The 25,085-nt window shown below is 44.9% G+C and overlaps 1 protein-coding gene across 1 annotated transcript in view; it reads left to right on the plus strand.

Moving 5' to 3' along the window:
• Slc24a3 (solute carrier family 24 member 3) overlaps positions 1-25,085 on the plus strand; it is a 485,481-nt gene that overhangs the window by 433,462 nt on the left and 26,934 nt on the right. The window contains exons 9-13 of the mRNA XM_059261565.1: positions 6,108-6,161; positions 11,158-11,291; positions 13,383-13,543; positions 14,458-14,728; positions 22,631-22,797. Coding sequence (XP_059117548.1) covers positions 6,108-6,161; positions 11,158-11,291; positions 13,383-13,543; positions 14,458-14,728; positions 22,631-22,797 — 787 coding nt within the window. The remainder of the gene's footprint in view (positions 1-6,107; positions 6,162-11,157; positions 11,292-13,382; positions 13,544-14,457; positions 14,729-22,630; positions 22,798-25,085) is intronic.

A 25,085-nucleotide genomic window follows, 5' to 3' on the forward strand; every position in this document is an offset into this window, starting at 1 on the left:
CTGATGGTTATCCCATTAAAGTGCTGCTGAGACTCTAAAAGGAATCTAATGGCTCTGAGTCTGTGGTGATTTAGATAGAAGATGTTGTTCAACTAAATATATTGAGGGTTATTTACATTTTGACCAACTGCCCAAACCCCATTCTTGAAATGAGTTCTGAGCAAGTCCAATATGTTTGAAATGGAAATAGAAATTGGGTGTCCTATGCATTCTTGTTAGGTTTTTCCCCAAATGTTTGATCTGCATAAGTAGAAGGAAATGAAAAACTTCTTAGAAAGAGGAGTGACTCTGTAGCTAGAAACTTTCATGGCATTACCTTGAGTTAGGAATGAGCTAGAAAAAGAGGCAGAGAATTCCTGTGGCTTCGCTTTCAGTGAAACGTATTCAACTTCGTTCTAACCCTTCGTTGGGGGCTGTGTCTCTGTCTAAGAATAGCTCTCCAGCCTCCAGAACTTGGGGGTGGCAAGGACCTACCTCAGTATGAGGATTGTCATGGCAGTTGTGGGGGGGAGCTATACCAGCACACAGAGATATAATGTTAACTCCCTCAAGACCTCCCTCTAGTTTCCTTAAAAAACAGCTTGTGAAATGTTTGAAAACCCAACTGTTAAAAATGCAGCTTATAATAAAGTACATATAGTCTATTTTCTTAAAAGACCCATGCTCTCTGTACTAATTCACACACACACACACACACACACACACACACACGCACACAACACACACACACAAGTCTTTTTAAGTACTAGTGATCAAAAGCCTGAGGAGGTCAGAATGGCCGGGAGCACCCCGGATCCCAGGTCTGCTAAGGGTGCTGATCTAGAAGGCAGCACACGCTAGGATCACGGCTGATCTCAGCAGCTGTCCACCACTGCTGGGAAGGGCCAGCCCAGGGTGAGGCACTACCGTCTTGGGGGAGCTCTCACTTGTGCTCACCTAGCATTGCATTGCTGCATGAGAACCATGGCAGAGAGAGCTGACGGAAGACATCCTGATGAAAGAGCTTTGGTTGGTACCCTCACAGAACCCTTTAAGATACCTAACATGTCTTAGAGCCAGAACGGGGAGTTAATTTCCTCTTCATTCCAAAGGTGTCTTAGTCACTATTCTATTGCTGTGCTGAAACACTATGACCAAGGCAACTCTTATAAAAGAAAGCATTGAATTGGGGCTTGCTTATAGTTTCAGAGGTTTTAGTCCATTATCATCGGGGCAGGACTCATGGTGGCACACAGGTAGACGTGGTAGCTGAGAGTTCTACATCTGGATCTGAAAGCAGAAGGAAAAAAAGAGAGATCCACTTGGTTTCCCTTGGGCTTCTGAACCTATCCCCCGCCCCACCCCCACCCCCACCCCCACCCTGTGACACACTTCCTCCAATAAGGCCACACCTTCTAATCCCTCTCAAGTAGTAACACTCCCCAATGAGCAAGCATTCAAATATATGAGCCTATGGGGGCCCTTCCTAATTAAACTACTACAAAAAGCTTCTCTCTGTGTCTCTCTCTGTCTCTGTCTCTCACTGTCTGTCTGTGTATGGGGGGGGGTAGGTAAACTTATGCTGTGATAAAGCCCGAATCCTATCTCAGGAGATTCTAGATTCTGTGAAGAAACAGACCATACGTGCCTACAGTCTGAGAACTAACAGTCCTGTACATGGAGTCAGGAGTGTGTGGAGCCAAGAGGGCCACAGATGCATGAGTTACAGAGGAAATTCAACTTGATGCTAGCCCTGGGGGGTGTCTTTGCTTCCAAAGAGCTGAGCCAAGGGCTCCTAGGGCCCAGAGTCCCATCATTCTCAGAGCGCTGGCCTGTTGTGTAATCACTGTTACTGCATGCATGGGCTGACAGAAAGAATTTCTCGTATGAGTGAGGCCAAGAAATTAAAACCTACACCACTGGCCCTTTGGTACTCTGGGGCTTCCAGAAATCTTAATTCCTCATTTCAGGGGATGCAAAATACATTGATCTTGAAGATGCTTTTTACTGTTTGCTTCTCCTGTCTTCCTACCTACCAAGCATTTTTTTTTTTCTGGATGGGTGTGGGCAGGAGCTGATTTCTCTCTGTAAAATCAGACTCTTCAGTGTGCACAGTGAAAACACAGCAGGGTTTTGGTGACCCTCACAAGCTGAGCTCCATCCTTGCTACAGGAGGGTCTAGCAGTTCTTAGAGAGGTTAAGACGGGTGATTAACTCCCTTCACATCTTCAGAAGGAAACTGATTGCAACTGGGTTGATTTTTGAAGCAAGAGTACTCTTTAGGACATGAATATTCCAAATACAAATGCAGAGGTTTCTCAGGATTTGTGAAGAATTAGTTTCAGGACTGCTGAGGATGCCAGAATCTTTTGTTCCAGTCCGTATGTAAAATGTCACGGTATTTACACACCTTCTTTTGTATGCTCTAAGACACCTCCAGATCACTAATGCCCAATGCAACGCAAATGCTGTTTAAATAGCAGTATTGGAGTGTTTCATGTATTGCATGGTATCACACTAGATTGTTCAGGGAATCGTCTTTGTTTAATTCCCCATTGCTGTGATAAAATACCCTGACAAAAGCAAACTTTGGGGAGAATTGGGTTTATTTTAGCTTACAGTTCCAGTACAGACTAGCAGGGAAGTCACAGTGTCAGAGTCCTAAGAGAGTTGATCACATTACATTTATAATTGGAAGAGAACAATGAATAAATGAAGGCATTATAGTGTTAAGCTCACTTTCTCCATTCTTATACAGTCCAGGGTCTACTGCCCAGGGGATGATGCCACCCACAGTGGACATCTCTTCTCATAAATCAGATAATCCTTCCCACAGGCCAAACTAGACATTCTTCCCAGGTGATTGTAAATTGTGTCATGGATCCTAAAGGTAACCATGACAGGAATGATGGTCAAAAGCATTTGTATATGTTCGGTAAAGATACACATTAACGACTTTTCAACCTGTAGTTGGTTGAGTTACAGATGCAGACAAGCAGGCCTAACTGTATAAAAAAGCAAGGTGTCCCTGTTATACCTGAATGAGATTTCTTCACCATTCTTAAAGCCCATTGTGCCATGTGTTCACGTTCAAACAAGAAGTGGGAGCCAGCAATCAGTTGGGAGGCTTTTAGTACAAGATGATTTTAAAAAACAAAGCAACCATCATGAATCTCAGATGCACCACGCCTGTTTCTTGAGCCCTTCCCCTAATAGTCCTAAAATGGCTCCTGTGGTTCTAGCCATCATGTCTGTGTTGAAGACAAGAGGGAAGAATGAGAGACTTTAATGCCTTTCTGAGACCCTTCCGTCTTACATATCTTTGGTAAGATGATGGCCAGGCCAGGACTGACCATTACAACTTCAGACCAATCGCTACTAATCCTGGGAACTGAAGGTGGAATTTATCTTTCTGGAGGTCATTTGTTGCCTTGGTGCAGTAGAGTTCTATCCCTGGGCAAGGGATGTAGACAACTTTCTATTAGGTAACATTCCCAAGACACTTAAAACTGAGAACATGAGAGATCCATCTGTTAGGCCATCCTGCAGGACAAAGCCAGTAGATTCATGGTAACAGGTCAGCCAGGGTCACAGTGTCAGAAGGAAGCTGAAATATGTGTCATGATTCCAAAGGCTGGAGAAGAAACTAAAATATGCAGAGTACAGTGTTTTAGTTTCTTCCTTTGAGTTCCTCAAGTTGTGCCTATGGGAGACAGAAGTAGCTCTGGCAAACTGTTGGAGAACACCTCTTCCTCCACCTGGGGACCTGTCAGGAGCTGGACCCAGCAAGGAGCTGCAGACAGTGCTGACCTTCAGGTTCTCACTGGCTGGTGGACAGGCAGTGGACATGTTATCAAAGGTCATTTGGAGATGCTCACAGTCACTAAGGAAAGGTGTATGTAGAGAGCACCATGCAGACCCCTGGTGATCAGCTAGGCAAAGGAACCAAGGAAATGGTAGGAGGTCACAGAGGCCTCAACAACCCGGTGTGTTAGGGTGGAAAAGGCTGTGGCAAGCCCACAAAGGAAACCAGCAATGTAGACAGGAATTGAGTCTCTCACCCTTGGGTGATCCTGAGAAATGGCCAATAACCAACTTAAGCAGGGCTTGCTTTGTGGGAAAAAAAAAAAAGAATGAGAGAGATTGTAAGTAGAAGTGTTTAGAAAGTACTGGATTTAAGCTGGGCATCATGTCCACACCTGTTATCCCAGTACGCTGGAGGCTGAGGTAGGAAGGTTGCAAATTTGAGGGCAGTCTGGGATACAACATGAAAAAAAAAGAAATAAAAAGAAAAAAAGAAGGAAGAGAAAGAGGAGAGGTAACTGAATTTGGTTCTTTTCCAGCGATCTTACACTGTGTTTATTAAAATGCACCTTTCTTTAGAATGACTTAACCATGAAGTTCCTTTCACATATATGCCTGCTAAAGCGAGATGCAGTAGGGGTCAGACTAAAGCACCTTCCTGGAGACCAAAACCCAAAACTGTGGCTGAACCTGGGACAGTTGGGATGCCCAGCCGCCTCTCACACCCCAAGTGCTTTCTACTTGGATAAATCCATGTTAGTAAAATCAGTCTTAAGGAGGCATGGGAGAACTCTGTGTGGACACAGGGTTTTCATGACCAGTCCCGTTTTAGTTAGTCTGTACTGGTTGTATAAGATACTGGTCTTCATTACTACTTTCCCATACGTGTATATCATATACTTCTATCACATTTATCCCATTATAATCTGTTGCCCCCTCCTGCCCTCTATAGCCCCCTTCCCAACCATTAGTTTCCCCTCTACTTTTATGTCTTACTTTTCATCTATATTCCACATATGACAAAAAACATGATATTTATCTTTTTGAGTATGGCTTATTTTTCTTGATATGACCTCTATTCTCATCCATTTTTTTGCAAACAACACAATTATATTCATGTTTATGGCTAAATAATTTGCACATATATATGTATGTACACACACACACACACACACACACACACACATATATATACACTTATGTAGATGCAGCACAATTTCTTTATCTATTCTTCTGCTGGTGGGCAGCCAGCTGGTTTCTATGATGTGTCATAGTAAACATGAGTGTATAGGTGTCTCTGGTGTATCCTATTGCATCCTAGCCCCTCCCCCAGGCAGAAACCACCATCTTTTCCATTTTGTAAACATAACAGCAAAAATCCCTGTATATCCTTTATATAATAGGCCATACAGTTTCTCTGGGATCAAAGAAAGGCTAAGGGACCTGGAACGTCCTCAGACCTCCCCAGTCCCTTTCTCTCCAAACCAAACATGCTCCTTCAACTAGTTTAATCCTGGAGCTAAACATGGGTCCAAAAACCAAGTCCCCTGAGCTTCAGCTGGAAGTTACTAAATGAAGAAAATGAAAAAGATTCCCATCGTAAGAGGCAAGGACATTCCCCTTCCTTTCTTGTGGATGTCTCACCTCTTACCCTTTTTTGCTTTGGTTTGGGTTTTCTATTTTTATGTTTTTGGGTACAGGGTCCACGCTGTAGCCCAAGCTGACCTAGAACTCACTATGCAGTGCACTTTCATGGATTATAGACACAATCCACTGTCCACCATGCCCAGCTCCCTCTCACTCAGTTTTACTCTTCCTAGCACCTTCCCACCCAAGAAGGTCCTGGATCTCTGTCCTGCTCACCTTGACACTACATGACTCTCTCCTTAACTCTGCTTATCTCTCTGTCTCTTTCTTCTTCCTGTCTCTTTCTGGCCACACTCTTCTGCATCCAACCCCTCCCCAGCTCACACCACTACCACTATCCAGTCCCTGATGGGTTCCTCTGGTGTGTCTGCTCTTAGTAACTAGATCTGAGTAACCCCAGTGAGTAATTAAACCACAGCAGATTTATGCAAACACTTGTATGCTTAAGGGCCTGTCACTTTCCATAACATTTTTTGTGGTAAGAAAATAGCAGATAGGCATCTTCCCTTCAGGTGAGAAGAAAAGATCCATGCAACATAAAATACTGGCATAGACTAAGAATGCGTGTAACTGGTCTACCTTGCCATCCTGGCCATTGACATCAGATGCCTCCAGCACAGGCTGACATGACTTAACTGCTGGGCTTGCCTTCTCTGACTCTTCTTTGTCTTGTGCAGGTGGGAATCTCTAGTCCTTGTGCTGATGTACCTCATCTACATCATCATCATGAAGTAAGTAAAACAACTTGCTGTGTTGTGTAAGGATATAGAAAGAGGAGTCGGGGGAGGGGAAGGCCTGACTCATCATCAGTGTCCACCACCACACACTCAGTGACTGTCGGGAGGAGTCATTTTTGATTAGGAATCATAAAAATGACCCTTCAACTCATATTTGATGACAAAATCAACACTTCCATATTTCATTCAAGAACCTGTCTCTCTCTTTAGGATCTGACAGCTGTGCTTTTAGTTTTTATTAGAATGAAGGTAAAAACCCAACAAGTTGTACTGGGTGTGAGAAGATGGAATGAGAGCTAACTAAGTGCCTGAAATCATATAGACTTCCATTACTCCAGATGTATCAGTTATCTGTTGCCGTGTAACAAGTTGTCCCAGAACTTAATGGCGTAAAAACCACAAATATGTATTATCTGAGAATTAGAAATCCCAGAGTGGCTTCACTGGGAGGATCCTGACTCGGAGTCTCTCATGAGATTCCAGGTTGGACATTGACTAGGGCTGAAGCCATGAAGTTGACTGAGGCTGGTTGACTCTTCCTTGGAGATGGCCCACTCACATGGCTGGGAAGCTGATGCTGGCTGTTGGCTGAAGGACCCAGTTCCTCACTACATGACTGCTTGAGTGGCTCCCTATAGAGCTAGTGATTCCAGAGAGTGAGGCAGAGAGCAGGGTATCCTGCCTTCTCTAATTCCTGCTCAGACATGCACATCATCACTCTGCCATGTCCTGTTTATAAGACTTGAGTCACTGAGGGCAGCTCTTGCTCAGGACTGTACTTCAGCTATGGAAGAATAGAGAAGCCAATAATTTCCCATGCTCTCTCCTCTCCTGGAGGTCAAAGCAGCTTACTTTTTTTTTTTTTTTATTTAATCAAGAATGATAGTCCTGCTTGCTGTTCTCTAAGTAAAATGAAATCACATTTTTTTTTAACTTGCTGCTTCAGGTCATCATATGGTGTTGCTGAGATGAGAAGCTTGTAAATAGAGCAGAGCTGTAGATCCCATCCCCCTGGAGTGGTCTCTAACTCGGCCATCCCCTCCATTTCCCCAGCGGAGAACACCTCTAGGGGAAGGAGACTAGAAAACTCTCAGCACTTGTCAGTTTGGATATGCCAGACAGCAGTCTAGAATGGACACAGTATATTTTTATGAGATGTAGGAAAGAGGTAATTTGCACCACCAGAGCTTGAGAGACCAGCTAGGAGAAATTAACCAGTTTGAACAAAGCCAAGCATCATATGAGCAGCAAAATCAGGTGCTGGCCTGACTGGTGTCCAGGGTGTGCCGTAAGTGGCTCACTGCCTGTCTATTCAATATGGCGTCCAGCATTTACTGGAGGAGCTGTCCAGTAGTCAGATCTGGATCCTCTCATCAGGCTTGACGTTTCTAGAGTAGGACCTCCATATCCTGGCTTGGAATTGCTACAAAGAAACGGATGAGGGAGCTAGAAATCACACACCATGTAACTAATTCCCTTCCACTGTAAATACTAATGCCCTGATCTCCCAGTAAGACCATAGCTGACCCAAAAGTCTTTCCAAAGCTTATGGCCTCCAAAGAGAAAGCCTTAAGGTGGAACAGCCATGTTACTTTTCCTGGCTTCAAATGGCAAAACTGTCTGGAGTCAGTGCTACAGTGGGGATGTCTTCAATGATTCTCACTGCTTCCTTCCACAATCTCTATCTAATTATTTCACCTTCTTTAAAAACTGTTTTGGAAGCTCTAAGTTTGGGTTGCTAGGGTCAAGAATCCTCTTCTTTTTGAGAAGCTGATCCTGGGATGATCCCTGCAGTATTTCTTCTGTGCTAAGCATTTGGGTTCTCCAATACTGGTTTTGATGGTTGCGTGTACCATCATGAGTTTAATGGAGGCTTTGCAAAATGAGGTGGTCTTCAAACACAGATGGGATCTAAAAGAAAGGGGAGTTGAGGAATTTTGCTAGCAGGCTTTCTACAGCCACTACAGCCTTTGACCTGGTCACCATGAAGCCCACAAGTTGCAGGTCAGACACGTAGGCATAAAGGTAAGAAGCGAACCTCTACCCCAAGTCACACCACATAGAGCAGCTAGGGAGGTTCATTTCTGCTGAGGCCTCAGCTTTCCCACCATTCCAGATGTTCAAACCAGCAGGACACAAATAAAACGGCGAATAACAGCTCCTGCTCTCACAGAATTCTCTGCATAATTCCATCCCAAGTTCTAAATTGAAATCTCTGCTCTTTAGCCATCCCTCTCTGCAATCAGAGGCTCTGAACATTGGGTTTTATAAAATCTGATTTATAAAATTGCATGCTTCACAATAAAATAGCCTCAGGGTGCAAGCACAAAATTTAAAACATTCAATTAAAAATATAAAACAGAGCCACAGCCATGGGAGGAGGGAAAAAAATACACAACAGCATATATTAGACTCTTCAGCTGCCTCCTGAGTAGATAGCTTTCAAATGACTTTAAACATTCTGCTTGAAAATTCAAAAGCCATTTTTGACTGGCCAGATAGGTAGAAACGTTCCAGCCTACGTGGCACATGCAGCTTTGGCAAAGGCCGACCTTTATTGACCCTGGTCACTTCTCTGGGATGAATTTTGTAGGTGAGGCCGTACGGTCTTGTGGGTAAGAGTTAAGCGCTTCTCATTCATCCCTAGGAGCAGCTCTTACCAGCCACTGGGTAGCCTTGGGAATGTGGCTAAATTATTCAGCCATTTTAATCTTGGTTTCCTCCTCTGCAAAATGAAATGAATAATAGTTTCTACTTCAGTGGGTTCTTTATCAGGACAGAATGCAACCAGTTAGTTATCAGTGTAATATCTGGTTTCAAGAAAGCCATCACTGAATGCTAAATTTTTTAAAAGCCTTCATTGCATGGTGCTGTTATCCTATTATTAAAACACCAAAAACATTAATAAGCTATTATCCTTTGAGAGCAAACCCTTGTGTGAGTTGGTATCTTTGTGGGAAAAATAGTTTCTGACTTAAGAAGGCACAAACACTGCTTCTGGCTAGATGTGGTGGAGTCGGTTTTAATTCCAGCACTTCTGAAGCAGGAGGGTTGCAAGCCCAGAGTAGTGTGCTCTATGTGGAACATTCCAGATTACCCTCAGAATATACAGTGAGACCTTGAAAAAAAGCCACTAAGCCACTGCTTGTCTCCCTGTCATAGGGAAAGGTAGTCATACTGAACCTAGAAAGCCTTTCTATCAGGTGAATTTTGAATATAAGCAAAAGTCGACAGAATGACAAGCCTCATGTGTTCACCTTCAGCCCCCAAGCCATCAGCCCAACCTTGCTCCATGTGGCTCTGTTTTCCTCCCTCCATATCATTTTGAAGTCCCTTGGTTCATCCATGAATATTTCAGCATGTGTTTCTTAAAGGACTTACCTTTATACTTTATTGTGTGTGTATATATATATATATGTGTGTGTGTGTGTGTGTGTGTGTGTGTGTGTGTGTGTGTGTGTGTATATTACCTTTACCTTTATCATTATTGTACCTAACACGAATGCTAATTCCTCAATATACCAAATGCTCACTCAGTATTTCAACTTCCATAAGTGTCAATCGGTCCTGTTTCTCAGTTTTCTTTGGGTCTCATAAATATCATAAATGTTTTTCAAGTCAGAATCCAAATGAATGATGTTCAAAATTATTATCATTGGGAGCAGCATGCTTTGGAGTACTTTCTGCCTATAACCATTACCCTGGGCTGTGTGTGTGTGTGTGTGTGTGTGTGTGTGTGTGTGTGTGTGTCCTTGCAATTTATTCTTAGGCAGAATTTAGTTGTTAGTCTGCAGAGCTGCCCATGGTTTGGAAATTGTTACTGCATTCCAATACCATGACATAGCAAAGCCATTTCCTTTGCTCTCTGTGTATCCTGTATGCCCACATTTGATTTGAGTCAGGCTGAACTGTGTCGACATGAGTTATACCATCAGGAGGCACGTCTAGGTCACCTTTCCCTCTGTGGTGGTGGCGGTCATTGATGCTTGACATCTAGAGCTGTTATTTCACAAAGGTTACAATATAGTGGCATTCTGATTCTATCCCACTTAGGAATCCCGAGAATCTAGGATTGTCTGTCTGGGTCCCTTTTCAGAGCCCCCATCCATCACTTTTGATTGGTTCCCTGTTTTCCCTTGTGCCAAAATGGAACAGTCACAGGCTTCAAAGAATTCAGGAAGGGATTCATGGGAGAGAAGGTTCAAACACAGAGCATCCTCACCCATTCCCACCACACCACACCCTATCTCTACCAGGTAGTTATGAAGTTCCCACGGTTAATGCCCCCACAGAGGCACTGACTGAAAAGCTGGGCACAAGGATACAGCAGGAGGAGACTGTAAGGGGCCTCCTGTCTTGGAGCAAAAGGAATGAGGGACAGGATGAAACAGGCTTCTAGCCCAGCCTGAGTTCCAGTGGGAGGCTGGAAGTCAAGCTGGGTGGAGATGCAGCTTCAGTAGGTGATACCATAGCCAAGGAGCATTAAGATCTTTGAGTGAGAGAAAGTGCAATAGTGGCCCAAGGTGCTCTGGAATCCCTGTCCCTGCCTTTGCCCTTGGGATTTTGAGAATTCCTCTGGGAAACTTCAGAGGAAAGGGACCAGAACGTTTTCCTGCCCAAGCCATTCTAGGAACCTTCAAATACTGCTTCCCTTCAATGCTAGTCTATTAGAGCATGGCAAAAGCACTGCTTGGTGTTTTGCCTCACCATCACTCCAGAGCACTGGAGCCCAGAACGTTATCATAAAGCCACACACCAACTGGACCTGAAGCGAGGGCACACAGTAACAGAGATTCTAGCAAAAAATCTCTGACTGGGGGAAACCAAAGTCAGTCTAGATAACCAGGCAGCTGTAGCATGCAGACTGTGAGGTTCAGGCATGGGGCCTCACCAGCTGTATCCAGATGGGAAGATCTTAGAGAGGATGCTGTGGAGTCAGTAAAAGGAGAGCACAGACACTGATAGATTCTCTCTGCTTATGCTTGCTCAGATACAACGCGTGCATACATCAGTGCTTCGAAAGGAGGACGAAGGGTGCTGGGAACATGGTCAATGGATTGGCCAACAATGCAGAAATCGATGACAGCAGCAACTGTGACGCAACTGTGGTGCTACTTAAGAAAGGTAAATAGCAGATCCTGAGTCCAGGATGGGTGCCGCGGTGTGTCTGTCTGCCGAGCGTATATTAACAGCCAGGCGTTCCAATTGGCCCTGAGAAAACAGAGAAGAGCCTGCTCTCCTGCCATACCTGGGTCCATTCAAATCCCCAGGGAACCCGTTCTATGAGGGTTATATGGGAACACGGGGCCAGCAGAACGAGGAGAGAAGACCATGGATTTTGAGGTAGTGGATTAAGAGTGTGTGACCATGAAAAGTTCCTTAACCTCGCTGAGCCTGAGAGATGGACATCATTTCTGTAATGAGTAGGTCAGTTAAATATGCAGAAAGGCTTAACATAATGCTTCATAGTGACAGGCATCGCTAATCATTATCACATATATCCAAATTCTCTTTCAGACTACATTAACTCGGGTTAATGTAGCTACAGAAGCAGAGAAAAAAAACTACCTTTGTTTTCAAAGTAATTCTTCTACTTGACAGGCTCTTACAACACTGTCTTTATGCTAGGGGAAGCAACATGGTACTCTCTGATAAATAACATTGCTTATATGGGACATAGAAAAATACCATGTAATTTTGCCATGAATATATTTCATTTTTCTTTTATTTTTTTAAAATTTTCTCTTTGAAATGTGTCTCATATGGTCACTATAAAGGGAAACAACAAAGAATAAATTAGAAACTTTACAGGTTATTTTCAACTATATCTCTAACTTTAGACTCTTGATAATTTATTGTATTTTGAAATTAGATATTTGATATACTTTTTCTGAAGGACTACGTGGATGTTTAATGGAAGACTTGGATGTTATTTAGTACCATTCCACATGAGGATTTTCTTTAGTTTCTCTCTTCTGAGTACTTTATAACCATAAAAGGAACTCTTGGGAGAAGCTAAATAATATTAGTGCTGGGCCTGGGGAGATGGCTTGGTGGGCAAAGTGTTTGCCACAGTGTGAGGACCTGAGTTTGGTTCCCCAGCACACACACACAGTATACATCTGTAACACCCGTGCTGGGGGATGCAGACAAGAAGATCCTAGGAGCCTATTGGCCTGCCAGTCTAACTGAAACTCCAAGCTCCAGATTCAGTAAGAGGTCCTCTCTAAAAAAAAATAAAGTGGAAAGGGAATTGAGGAAAGCATCCTGACATCAACCTCTGGCCTCCACACCCACCTGGGCAAGTGCATCCACACATGTACACACTACACTCATACAAACACACATAGCAGGGAGGGTTGATGATGATGATATGACAGATCATTTCATGGTTTCATGGCCTGGAAAATAGGAGTGAGACCTAGTAGAAGCTACAGGCATGTACCTATGAATGATGGGTGTGCAGTGTTCTTCAAAAGAGAGAGAACTCAGGCGCGAATGGACTGTTTCATGTTGTACAAGGCTTGTCTGAAGTCTTCTCCTGAACACTGGTCCTCTGTGTGTGGATAGCTCACCCCTTGTCCACTCTGCTCATGGGATGCATGCAGGAGTGTGTACATATCCACACAATGACCTCCACCTGGAACATAAGTCAGCTCTACAGCATTTACCAGTGCATTTGGGTTACCATGCATGGGCATGATGGGTTACCAAAGGTTATTGGGGTCTTTCCTGTGACCCAGATCTTAGTGGTGGGAAAATAACTCTTTGGTGACAAGGAGAAATTCTCTTACTCTGTTTATTCTTGCCATATTGATGAGTGGTGTTTCATTAGTCTCCAGTCATTTCAAATGAATTATTAAATATGACCCCTAATTTTGATCATTGTAACCTTCAATAGATAGAAGGAAGGAAAAAATGAAAAAGGGAGGAAGAGGATGATGGGAAAGGAGAAGAGGGGGAGTGATGAGAAAGGAAGGAAAAGAGGGAGGGAGAGGAAGAGAAGAAAGGGGAGGGGAGGTAAGTGAATGGACGGATGGACGGATGGATGGATGGATGGATGGATGGATGGATGGATGGACCAATAGACAGATGGATGAACAGGTGCAAAGATGTGGAAGAGTAAGGTAGGAAAGAAGTAAAGGGAAGAGGAATGGATGAATGCCTCTCTCCTGGGCTCCATGCTATTGTATTTTCTCTTTCCCATTTCCCTAGCCAATTTCCACCGCAAAGCGTCAGTGATCATGGTGGATGAGCTGCTGTCGGCCTACCCACACCAGCTCTCTTTCTCTGAGGCTGGCCTTCGAATTATGATCACAAGCCACTTTCCTCCCAAGACCCGGCTCTCCATGGCCAGTCGCATGTTGATCAATGAGGTATCTGGAAAAGCACAGTGACGAAAGGGAAGGGAAGGGAGGAGAGGGGGGAGAAGGGAGGGGAGGGGAGGGGAAAGAAGGGGAGGGGGACCGTGCTTTCTGATTTAAAAGATGCAGCCCCTGACTGAGAGTTTAACAGCCCTTTCCCAGCGTCTTTGAGCACTGACCCATCTGTGCCCCAGTCCCCTTCCCATCCTCACTGTATTGAGGGACACAGCCTAGTCCCCTCTACTTACTGTTTTTTTGTTTGTTTTTTCAAAAAAATTTTTTTGAAACAGGATCTCACATAGCCCCAGCTAGCCTCAAACCCACTATGTAGCCAAGGAGTATCTTGAACTTCCGAGTGCTGGGTCTACAGAAGCATGCTACCACTAGGGATTATATCCAGCTTCTCATGTTTGCTAGACAAGTACTCTACCAGCTAAGCTATATCCCCAGCCAGGATCTGTTTTCTTCCATTTAAATAAATCTCCGTCTTGTAAGCTTGTATCAAAGTTGCTAAGTCAAAGTTACCATAGTTTAAAACAAGCCAGAGTCCCTGGCCTTTGCCCTTTCCTGGAGTGGCAACCTCACAAACACACTAGTCTAAGCACAGTGATGTAGCTCCTTGAATATAGAAAAGGGCTTCCCACAGTCTGGAGAAGAAAGATAATGTCACTGTGCATAGATGTCAAAGAACTCACACTCCAGATGTAGATATTTTCCCGAAGGGAATTTCAAAGTTCCAGTGGGTCATGAAAGGTTAATTTTCCCTCCCAAAGGGAAATTGTCTGAATCTGTTATTGCTTTGAGGAAGTTCCTAACACTTGGCTCCGGAGTCTTCTGGATGCACCTCTGGTCATTGCTAGGGAAGACCTACCTGCCCATGTTTTCCATCCCTCTGACGACAGTGACAGGTCACTTTCTATTTTCAGAGACAAAGACTGATAAACAGCAGGGCTTATGCCAATGGGGAATCTGAAGTGGCCATCAAAATCCCAATTAAGCACACTGTGGAGAATGGAACAGGGCCCAGCAGTGCCCCAGACAGGGGTGTGAATGGGACCCGGAGGGATGACATCATTGCTGAGGCTGATAATGAGACAGAGAATGAGAACGAAGACAATGAGAACAACGAGAATGATGAGGAGGAAGAGGAGGATGACGATGACGATGAAGGACCCTACACGCCATTCGACCCCCCCTGTAAGAGGTCCTTGATCTGGCCTTGGGAAGGGAGATCTCTGGGGATGCTTGGGTAGATGTCTTCACTTGGCTTTTTACTCTTCACTTCCAAAAGAGTCTCTTGATAAGCAGAAACATATTTGTACGAAGTGTCTGCAGTGGGCAGGGCTCTGTTGTGAAAGGTCCAAAGATGAGGGCATGTGAGTGTGGGAGTCTGTGGAAGTCCAGCTCCAACCAGTGTGGGAGTCTGTGGAAGTCCAGCTCCAACCTGCTCCCACCTATCAAAGGGTTCTTGGGTGGAGAAGAGAGGAATGAAGAAATGACAGAAAAATAGAAGGAGACGATAAGAAAGACAGAGACACAGGATAGCTTCGAGAGGACTCTGGGTCAATACCCAGCCACCCATAGCTTTATTCAAAAGAGCTTTTTATAATATGCCAAGGGGAGAGGCAAAAGACCTCCCCCTTGCAAATCAAAAGCATACGTAATACAGCAAAGTGTAGACCCTTCCAAACACCTGGTAAACATGCCCGTGGCAAAATCATCTCATTATGCAGCCCTGCTAGGTAAAGCAAGCTCAGATTCTTGGGTAAGGTCTCACTAGGAAGCCTCTGTGGACCACCACATGTGGGCAGGGGTTAAAATGAAAGCACTTTCAGCAAATGCATTTTGTGGATGAAGGTCCTCTCTTAGCCTCTTAGACATGCTGCAGGATCTTTTGTTCTAAGGTAGAAATGCACGTGACCCATGTCAATAAGACAGTGTGGTGCCCACAGGCAGAGGCACTTCACTGGTGTTTCATCCTGGCTGGAAACACCCTGCCCACAATGGCTCTGGCAGATGCATCCCTGGTTCCTTTGTTCTCACTTCCTCCCCTTTCCCTCTGTTCAGGACCCTGTATCTTCCACATCCTGCTCTCTGCAGAGCAGCATCCACAGGAGACACAGAGCCATGCAAAAGCTAGTCCTTGGGGCCTTAGCCCATGAGACTGGCCAGGGACTCTCCCTGGCATGCTGGAAGAGGAGAGGCAAGACATATAAAAGCTTTCAGGACCTTGGCTTGTAGGGCATGCCCTTGAATGTTCCTGTAACCATGTCTCTCATCCTCACCCATTAGCAAAACATGAGGACCAAACCCAAAGAATTCTGTGTCCTTGGCTAGATCTTCAAGGAGTTTCTACCAGTTTCATAAAGCCTGTATTGGTCCAATTCTCATTCACAGTCATTCAAATATTAACTAGTGTGTGCAATTCCCTGGGGCTGACTGAGCTTGCTTGAGGACTGCCTAAGCAAGTATTGTGTGATCAGCCTGAGTGCCTATTTAGTAGTGATAGGAATCTAGAGTTCCCAGTCCTGTGCTGTTTTCAGGTGCAAGGCTTCTCCCTGTATCCATGGGGAGGGGCGGGTGACAAGTCCAACTCCAAGCAGAACTGCTCCTGAGTCCCTACTTGTGGGGCGTTTACCCAACCACCCCCACAGTTCCCCAGAGTTTTCTTGAGTGTGAGCAGCAGGAAATGTTAGATAGAAGGATTTATTGCGGAGAATATCGCGGAGATAAACAGACAGAAAATAAAGGATAGCCTCGAGAGGGACTGGAACCTTTTCCAACGGGCCCTGACTGTCTCTGCCCCAGGGTTTTTATAGAGACGCCAAGGGGTGGAGCAAAAGACCTCCTCCCCCTGCACAGCCAAGTGCAGACCATCCCAGACACCTGCACTTAGGCCGGTGGTCTAATCATTCTCTATGTGGACCTTCTGGGTAAAGCCACGAGGAACCCGAGAACGGGCTCCCACACCCACTCCTTCCCTAAGACAGGAGGCTTGATGGGCACTTAACAACTCTAATAAAGAAATACCGTCCAGATTCCTGTATACCTGCTAAAGTTAAATTATTAATAGTTAGTAGACTATCTCAATAGAAAGAAAGTGTGTCCCCCTGACCACTAATCTGTAGTTTCACTCACTCGAGGTTAATTGTGGTCAACCACAGCCACCATCCATGGTCTGAAAATATTAAATGGAAAATTACAGAAACAGTACATAGGTTTGAAATCAAGCTCCATTCTGAAACCTTACATCATCTTGCTCTGTCCCACCTGAACCAGCCTTCAGCAATTCATCCTGTATACACTACTCTGTGCCTGTTTCTTAGTAGTCACTAAGACTATCACGTGCATATACATTTGTATTAATATAACTTTATAGATGCAAATGGAGTTTATGTATGCATTAAATACATATGAATGATATATATATATGTATGTATAGTGCATGTATCTACACACCTACACATAAGAATATATATATATATATATATATTCTTGAGTGAAGAAAATCTTACTACTTGGAAAAAGATATGTGAATGTAGGTAAACACCTTTCCATAAAACAACACACTGGAAGAAAATCCACCAAAATAAAGTTGTATTTTGTTAGATGGATTTTTTTTCTATTGTAAATGTGTTTTTGTTTTCTATGCAATCAGAACAAAAATGAATGTTTATTATAGGTCTAAAACATTGCACAGTTTCTTTTTCTCTCTGCCTGATCTAAGCATTCCTAAAAGCTTAGTCAGCAATAGAACTCCAAAGCAAGCCTTAGAAAGGACCCTGACACTTGTCACCCCAACTTTGCCTCCTGTCAATGGCTGACATCTGTGAAGCTGCATCATCACAAGTATATGGCCTCCACAGGAAAAAAAAAAAAATGTGTGCTTTCTAATTCATGCTGTGTCCTAGCTTGGCACAAAATGGCTTAGAGGGCACTCAACACATATGCTCTAAGTGAACAAATAAACATATCCCCTTGGGGCTCTATTTGGAGCAAATGGTGATAGAACAAAATCTAGAAATGTCCAGAAATGCTGCTGACTCAGGAGAGGAAACATCTGCCCTTCTACTCAGAACTAGGCATTAAAGCTAGCTTGTAGCTAGAGTTTTCCTGCCTGGCCCACAGTCAGGACAAATCTTTGTCACTCGCCAGTCCCACAGCCACTTAGACCAGACCAAGTAAACACAGAGACTTATATTGCTGACAAACTGTATGGCCATGGCAGGCTTCTTGCTAACTGTTCTTACAGCTTAAATTAATCCATTTCTATAAATCTATACCTTGCCACATGGCTCGTGGCTTACCGGCATCTTCACATGCTGTTGGTCATCTTGGCGGCTGGCAGTGTCTCTGACTCAGCCTTCTACTTCCCAGCTTTATTCTCCTCCTTGTCCTGCCTATACTTCCTGCCTGGCCACTGGCCAATCAGTGATTTATTTATTGACCAATCAGCAACACATTTGACATACAGACCATCCCACAGCACTAGCTGAAATGTGCACCTCCTCCTTTATTCCTCCTCTTCGAGTCATTTTCAAAGCCCTTTCTGGGTTGCTTGCTTTACTCAAGGAATTAAATCTGTTGTCTTGTGTGGAAAGTCGTATTTCAGATGCTGCTGTCTGTATTTCTACCTTTAGGGTTGGTGTTACTAAGGAACAAGAAAGTACAGTGCGACTATATGGCTTCATGTCCTTAGAGCCAAAGCAAAACAGCTGAGCAGGGCCTTGGGCCTTGGTGGCACCCGCTAACACTGTGTGCAGCTTTCTCTAATCAACCCCATGCTCCCCGCTCTCTGGGTGCCATGTCATGACCTCATCTTCCTTCTCATTTTTAGTTTCTGAGGAATAGTAGAGATCCAAGTTGAGGTCATTTCTTGTCCTATTCACTTGTTTCTCTGTAACCCTTGATTGGGGGTCCATTTTAAATTGATCTCATCTATTTCTTTCTCTGTCTCTGTGGCTACCTTCCCAGATGTAATGCCAACAAGGGGACTCCCCCAGAGCTAGGACAATGAGACCCTAGAGCCCCTTGACCTTCCCCAAGTTAAATCTAATGAGATGAGTAGCACCCAATCGGAAAAGACCCTCATTTTTAATACGACTTTGTCTTCACTGGCAGACTATGTTTAGATTCTTAAAATCAAATAAGTTTTTTGACATTTCTGGTTATACTATAAATCATGATATTGTTGTTAATATTTTACTACTAGTATCATTAATACTTTTTAGCTTACTTGAGGCAGAAGAATGCTTAGGGTGTCTGAAGAGTGGGTGGATGGTGTCAGAGCAGGGAAAATGGGAGGCAGCATCAAATTAGGCAAAGCTTCATTGGTCATGATATGGAGGTGTGCTGTAAAGATGGTAGACAGCAGGGGAATTTTCTAAACCAGGTTTCTTCTTAAAATTCTCTCCCTTGGCCTGCAAGTAGCAAACAGATGGAACTAAGGTAGGCACTGATGTGGGAGTCCCTTTAGGAAGCCAGGCCACCTTGCAGGGAGTTGGTGTGGAGGAAATGGCCTGGGCAGGTGTCAAGTTTAGGCCTAAGAATGAAAGAAGGGAAGAATCAAGAATGACTTATGCATTTTGACTAGAGCAACCTAGTTGCCAACAACTAGCCCTGTCCTAATGTTGCCAGTCAGCCGGCTGGGGTCCTTTTGCTCTTCCTGGCTAGGCCTGGAGAAGATTTTCTTCTGCTAGTCCTTGATGCTTTTGTATCTCTTTAGTGCTTGCAGCACTAGGCAGGTGGAAGCAGTTACAGAGAGCGCCCTCTAGTGTTGCAACTCTCATGCAGGCCTCAGTATTAGTGATTTCTCAGCATCCATAGTTAGAGTTCTCCAGCCTGGTTGTCTGAGACTCTTGGCCCTAAGGGCTTGACAGATCACTCTTCTGCCCCCATGGCCTTGGGTTTCTCCTCTTCTCTGGCTCTTTCCATCTTCCTGTCCTTCATCAGGCTCAGTCCTATATTCTCTCTATTCCCACTGTGCGCCATGTTCCTTGTTCTTTCCAAATCTCCAGCTGCCTCTTCTTTAGCTGTTAAGAAGCCTCTTGCCTTACGGTCTTTGCCTGCTGACTGTTCCACTGTCAGCGCACCTGCCACTGGTGCTCGTTGTCTCTGCCACTTCCTGTTATCAGCTCACACGCTACTGAGTGTAGGCAAGAAAAGAGCCCTTGAGAGAAGCCTTTCCTCGAGCCTGATGTTAAAATAGCAGGGGAGGACAGCAGTGTTTGCTCTAATCACAGCCTACCTCACGTGCAGATGAAGGTACTTGCACCAACCATGGCCCAACTTGCATGCAATTAGAAGGGTGCGTGTTTGTGCCAGTCACAGCAGCCCCTTTTGCTAGATCTGCAGATTATGTGCTCCCCCTCTGGCCTGGGCAGAAATGTTGACATTATCGTCTAATGTTCAGGGAGGCTTATAATAGCAAAATGTCTGTGCAAACTATTTGGAAGAGCCCTATCGCAGCTGTATCTTCAGGAGCTGCAGCAATTAGCTGTGACCATTGTGTGGTTTCCTCAAGGTGTCCGGTTGTCTGAATAACTGATGCTACCTGCCATAAGGTCTCAAGGCAGCCAGAACAGCACAGAGAGACCAGGAGCTGCTAGTTGACAGATGCACTTGCCCCCTCCCCTCCCTGTGTTTGCTTATGTACAGGAAAATGAACCCTGAAGGAAAGCTTCCAATAAGAGTTTCATGGACACAAAGAGTGATTTTAACAGATATTTAACAATGTTTAAGACTTGCCTGGTGCCCCCAGGGAAAAGTGAGACCCTCATCTGTCTCACTAATATCTCATCTTTAATCCTCCCAAGAACTCTGTGAGCTCAGTGTTACTGGATCCACCCTTTACAAATAATAAAAGTAAGATTTGGTGACTTGGAGTAACTGTTCTAGTTTGGTTTCTATTGCTGTGATAAAACACTAATCAAAATCAACTTGAGGAGGAACGGGTTTATTTGGCTTACATGTCCCAGGGTCCATCATTACAGGAAACCAAAGCAAGAACCCAAGCAGGGCAAGAACCTGGAGACAGAAACTAAAGCAGAGGCCAGGGGGAAACAGTTCTTTGCCCCCCTAGAGTAGGACTCTCTTTGGACCGCCAGCTCCCAAATAATGACATGGAGACTTTTTATTAATTATGAAAGCTTGGCCTTAGCTTAGGCTTGTTCTCAACTAGCTCTTATAACTTAAATTAACTAATTTATATTAATCTACACTCTGCCACATAGAATGCTCTTTACCTCTTCTCAGTACTGTATGTCCAACTTCTGTGTGACTAGTTGATTCTTTTTCAGAATTCCTATCTCTATCCTGAAGTCCTGCCTGTCCTCTCCTGCCTAGCTATTGGCTGTTTAGCTCTTTATTAAACCAATCAGAAGGTGTCTTAGGCAGGTGAGGTAAAGAGAGACATCTTCACACAGTATACAAAAAGATTATCCCAACACCCCCCTCCCCATGGCCAGGGTGGCAATGCCCACAGTGTACTGGACCCTCCCACATCAGTAATTAATCATGAAAGTGCCCCACAAGAAAAGACTTGCCTGCAAGCTAATCTGAGAGAGGCATTTTCTCAGTTGAAGTTCCTGATTCTCACGTGACCCTACTGTGTGTCAAGTTGAAAACAGACAAGCAACCAACACAGAGATGCAACAACCCAACTCCTAAACAGAGGGTGCCTGTACCCCAGTACTGTCTGATGAGGAAGCCACACTCTTCTTATAGATTGTGCTACCCTGCCCATCTGATGGGGCAAGCTGCTGCCGGCAATGATAGGTACCTTTTCTATGTAGTGTAAAGAAAAAACAGTTCAGAAGTTAGTAAGAGGTCATATGAGCTAGACTACACATTGGTTTGAGGAGACGAAATGAATCGTATTGAGCCTCATATTAGGCACTGTTCACAGTAAGGAGGTAAGAAATTACCTCTTTAGCTCTGATGGGGATATGAGACTGTCCAATCACTTTGGAAAACTATTTTTAATTTTTTTGTAAAAAGGTAAACACTCACCTCATGACTTGGGCAGCTTCACCCCAAATCTTCAGCTGGAACAAAGCCGTGCTCTCCAGAAGACCCATACAAGGGCACTGATAGGCACTGTCATTATTATGCTCTACAACCGGCCACCACCCAATGCCCAACCCCAGGAGAATGGATAAGCAACACCAGCATATTCCAGGCAATTAAAAGGAACAAACCAATGGCATTTTAATCAATCTAAAAGCAAACATGTAGTATGCAAAAGGAACAGCTACTCAATGATTAATTCCTTTGAAGTTGGGGATGAACAAAAGCTAATCTGTGGTAGTCAGGGTGAGGGTTGACTAGAAAGAGGCACAGAGAGCATCTGGAACATGGCGATGTTTTGTGTCTCAGTTGACATGGATACCACACGTGTGTGTATGTGCTTTTCCCCCCATAGGCTAGTTAGAAGTTGAGTAGGACCGTAATGAAAACCAAAGGACTGGAGTTAATGTATTTGTCAAATCTGAGGTTACAAGGAATTCATGGCAGAATAGTCACCCTAACAAGCATTTCTGGGTGTTTGTGGTATGAAAGTACTCAGGTAACCCAGGATGGTAGAGACAGGCATCCCTGGCAGATCCGACATCTTGTCCTTTTACTTTTTAAGTCTGCAAATGCTCCTTTGCAAACCCTTTTCAGCTTATGATGCAACACTAAGAACTTCCATTAGGTGGCGCTGTGTTGGCTGGCACTGCAATTTGGGACCGATTAGTGGTGGTCTTCCCAGCGCCCCACACTGACACACCTACACACACACCACCCTTTTGTGAGTACCTTCCTCATCTTTTCCCACCTGGCCCATTTCTTAGAGCCCCTCCCCCAGTGTCATCTGGAATGACTCAGGTATTTACAGGAGCTAACCAGCAGGTAGGCCGTACATGACCTCTCTTTTTCTGTTTGGTTTTGTGTGTCTGGCTTGGGAGGTGGTGGACCACCATTTAAGCCTTTTATGAAGAGAGATATATGTTAAGACTTAGTTCTGGGGGAAGCAGCATGAAGGCTACCAGAGCAAAAAAATAAAGCTTTTTTTTTTTTTCTTTTCTTTTCTTCTTTTTTGTTTGTTTCTCCCCGCAGCTGGCAAACTGGAAACCGTGAAATGGGCGTTCACCTGGCCACTGAGTTTGGTCCTGTACTTCACTGTCCCCAATTGCAACAAACCCCACTGGGAGAAATGGTTTATGGTGACGTTTGCTTCCTCTACACTGTGGATCGCAGCCTTCTCCTACATGATGGTGTGGATGGTGAGTGTGTAAGGGACCCCGTACATTGCTGGGTCTCTTTAGAGCGAAATGTATACTGAACCAGAGACAAAGAAGAGCTGGAGTTACACCTGGTAACGCTATCAGCCAGTTATTGCTGCAGCAAGTTACGTAACGCCCCACACCTTTGCTCAGAGGGCTGAAATCACAAGCCTTCCTTCTGCTCACGTAGCCGTAGGCTGGCTTGGTTTAATTACGCTGTGACTGCCTCTGCAACTCTGCTGCTGCTCCAGGATGGCTACCTTTGATTCGGGAGCAGGCTGGGGTCGCATCTACTCTTTCGTTGACTCTTTCTTCGGGGCTGGTGCTATCCTGGGAAGGGTAAAGTGGAAACAGTAGGTGCCTCTCGGGGTCCTCACTGGTGACCGATCTGCCGCCTTCTCCACACTCCAGTGACCAAGTCCAGCATCCATGAGTGGGAGAAGTAATTCCCCAGCAGTAGTGGGGTAACAGCAGCAGAACCACGGCCAAAGGACATGTTGCATTAGGTGACTGCTCAAGGGTCTCTTCCAAGCTAAAATAATGATCCATTGACTGGGCTAGGTTGTAGGGCCTCAAAGGAGCTCTGCCCCAGAGTCATTTTTAGAAATGCAGACAGCTCATTTATATACTCCTTAACTGGGGAGCAAACCTAATCCATTAGAGTTGGAGTTGGGCAGAAATTAAAAGCCGTGACAAATTATGCAAATCCAAATTAACCTCACTTGGATGTTTGACAGAAGGGCAATATAAATTCAGGAGAACTCAACTTAAAGCTCAAAAAAAAAAAAAAAAACTCTGGAAAGATTATTTTGGCGGTGATAGCAAACTTGTAGAGCTGGCATGAGAAAGTCACAGTTACTCCTGGCCTCAACCTCACGGGCAAATGAAGTTTTAAAACGGGAAGAATTGTGGCCAGGGGCTTCTTACTCAGTGAATCAGACTCCCACAGCATGTTCTTTTCAGTCCGGGTTTGGGAGACAGGCTCGCTGTCCCTGACGTCAAGGTCTGAAGTTCACTATTCATGGAACTGACTAATCTGGATTCAGTTCCTGATAGTGAGTGATAACTTCAGGAGGAGCCAGGGGCCTAGGCTGGGCTTCCAGAGCCCATCAGTTCCCCAGAATCCCAGGCTGGACCATAGTATCCTAACAATGAAAGAGCAGTGGGGCAGTCCCCGCCAAGCCAGGCCACAGTCCTGCAGGACCCAAGGCCCGGTCAGGCTGCTGCAGCTTGGTTTACAAAGGCTGAAAACAGCAACACAGAAAGATGTGTTTCAGGATCCTCCTTTCCTCCCTGGAGACAGGCGTCAGAAGCCTGAGGCCACCGTGAGTTAAATGCAGCACTGAGTGGAAATGAGAGCTTTTTCTGGTTTGGATCTGAATGAATTGAACTCACATCCCCCAGCCTTTCACCACTGGCCTAGGAGTGCTTGTGACTGGACTCCCTGAGACACATGGTTTACATTTTTTCAAGATGTTATAGAAAGTGTGAATGCCCCAGTGGCACCCTGAGATGGCCTAAGAGTTACAGGTGTTGCGAGCCCCATTCCTTAAGCCCACATACAACGGATTGGTCTCCTTTTCTACCTACTTGGCAAAGAATCCTGGCTCTGCCACCATCTTGCCAGATTCCCTGCTACTCCATTTTTCCCTCTTGAAATCTGGGGGCAGCCATGGACTCCTCTGTGTCACTGAGCAATGCCTCCGGTGGGGGCAGCCCACCCTCTGCATTCCACCTCGCTGTAAACTAAGAAGCTACCTTGCAGATGAGCCCACCTACCTAACACAGAGCCTTCTTTGCCCCTTACCAGCCGTGTGGGACTGGGGCAGATGCCTCTCTGTTCTCAGTTTCCTCCTCTGAGGAATGGGAAGAGCAGAGCGCTCGGACCAGCTGGTTGTGAGAGTGAGGAAAGTTAAAACTGAACATTTAGCCCAGTGCCTGAGTACTAACAAGAAAGCAAGCCATGATGGAGAAGTTCATGCTGACGACGACGAGAGCTACCCAGTGTTCTCTTGTTTCTTCTGTTGCTGTGATACACATCATGACCGAGAGCAACTTGGGGAGGAGAGGCTTATTTCAGGTTACATTTCCAGTTCATCTTTGGGGGAAGTCAGGAGGAAACTCACAGCAGGAGCTTGGATGCAGGACCCCTGGAAGAATGCTGCTTAGCACCTTGCTCCCAAGCCCACATTCACCTACTTATACATCCCTGGGCCAACCACTAGGGATGGTACTGCCCACCGTGGACAGGACCCTCCTACATCAATTATCCATCAGGAAAATGGCCC

Source organism: Peromyscus eremicus, chromosome 4 (genome assembly GCF_949786415.1).
Source record: "Peromyscus eremicus chromosome 4, PerEre_H2_v1, whole genome shotgun sequence".
Classification (NCBI taxonomy): domain Eukaryota; kingdom Metazoa; phylum Chordata; class Mammalia; order Rodentia; family Cricetidae; genus Peromyscus; species Peromyscus eremicus.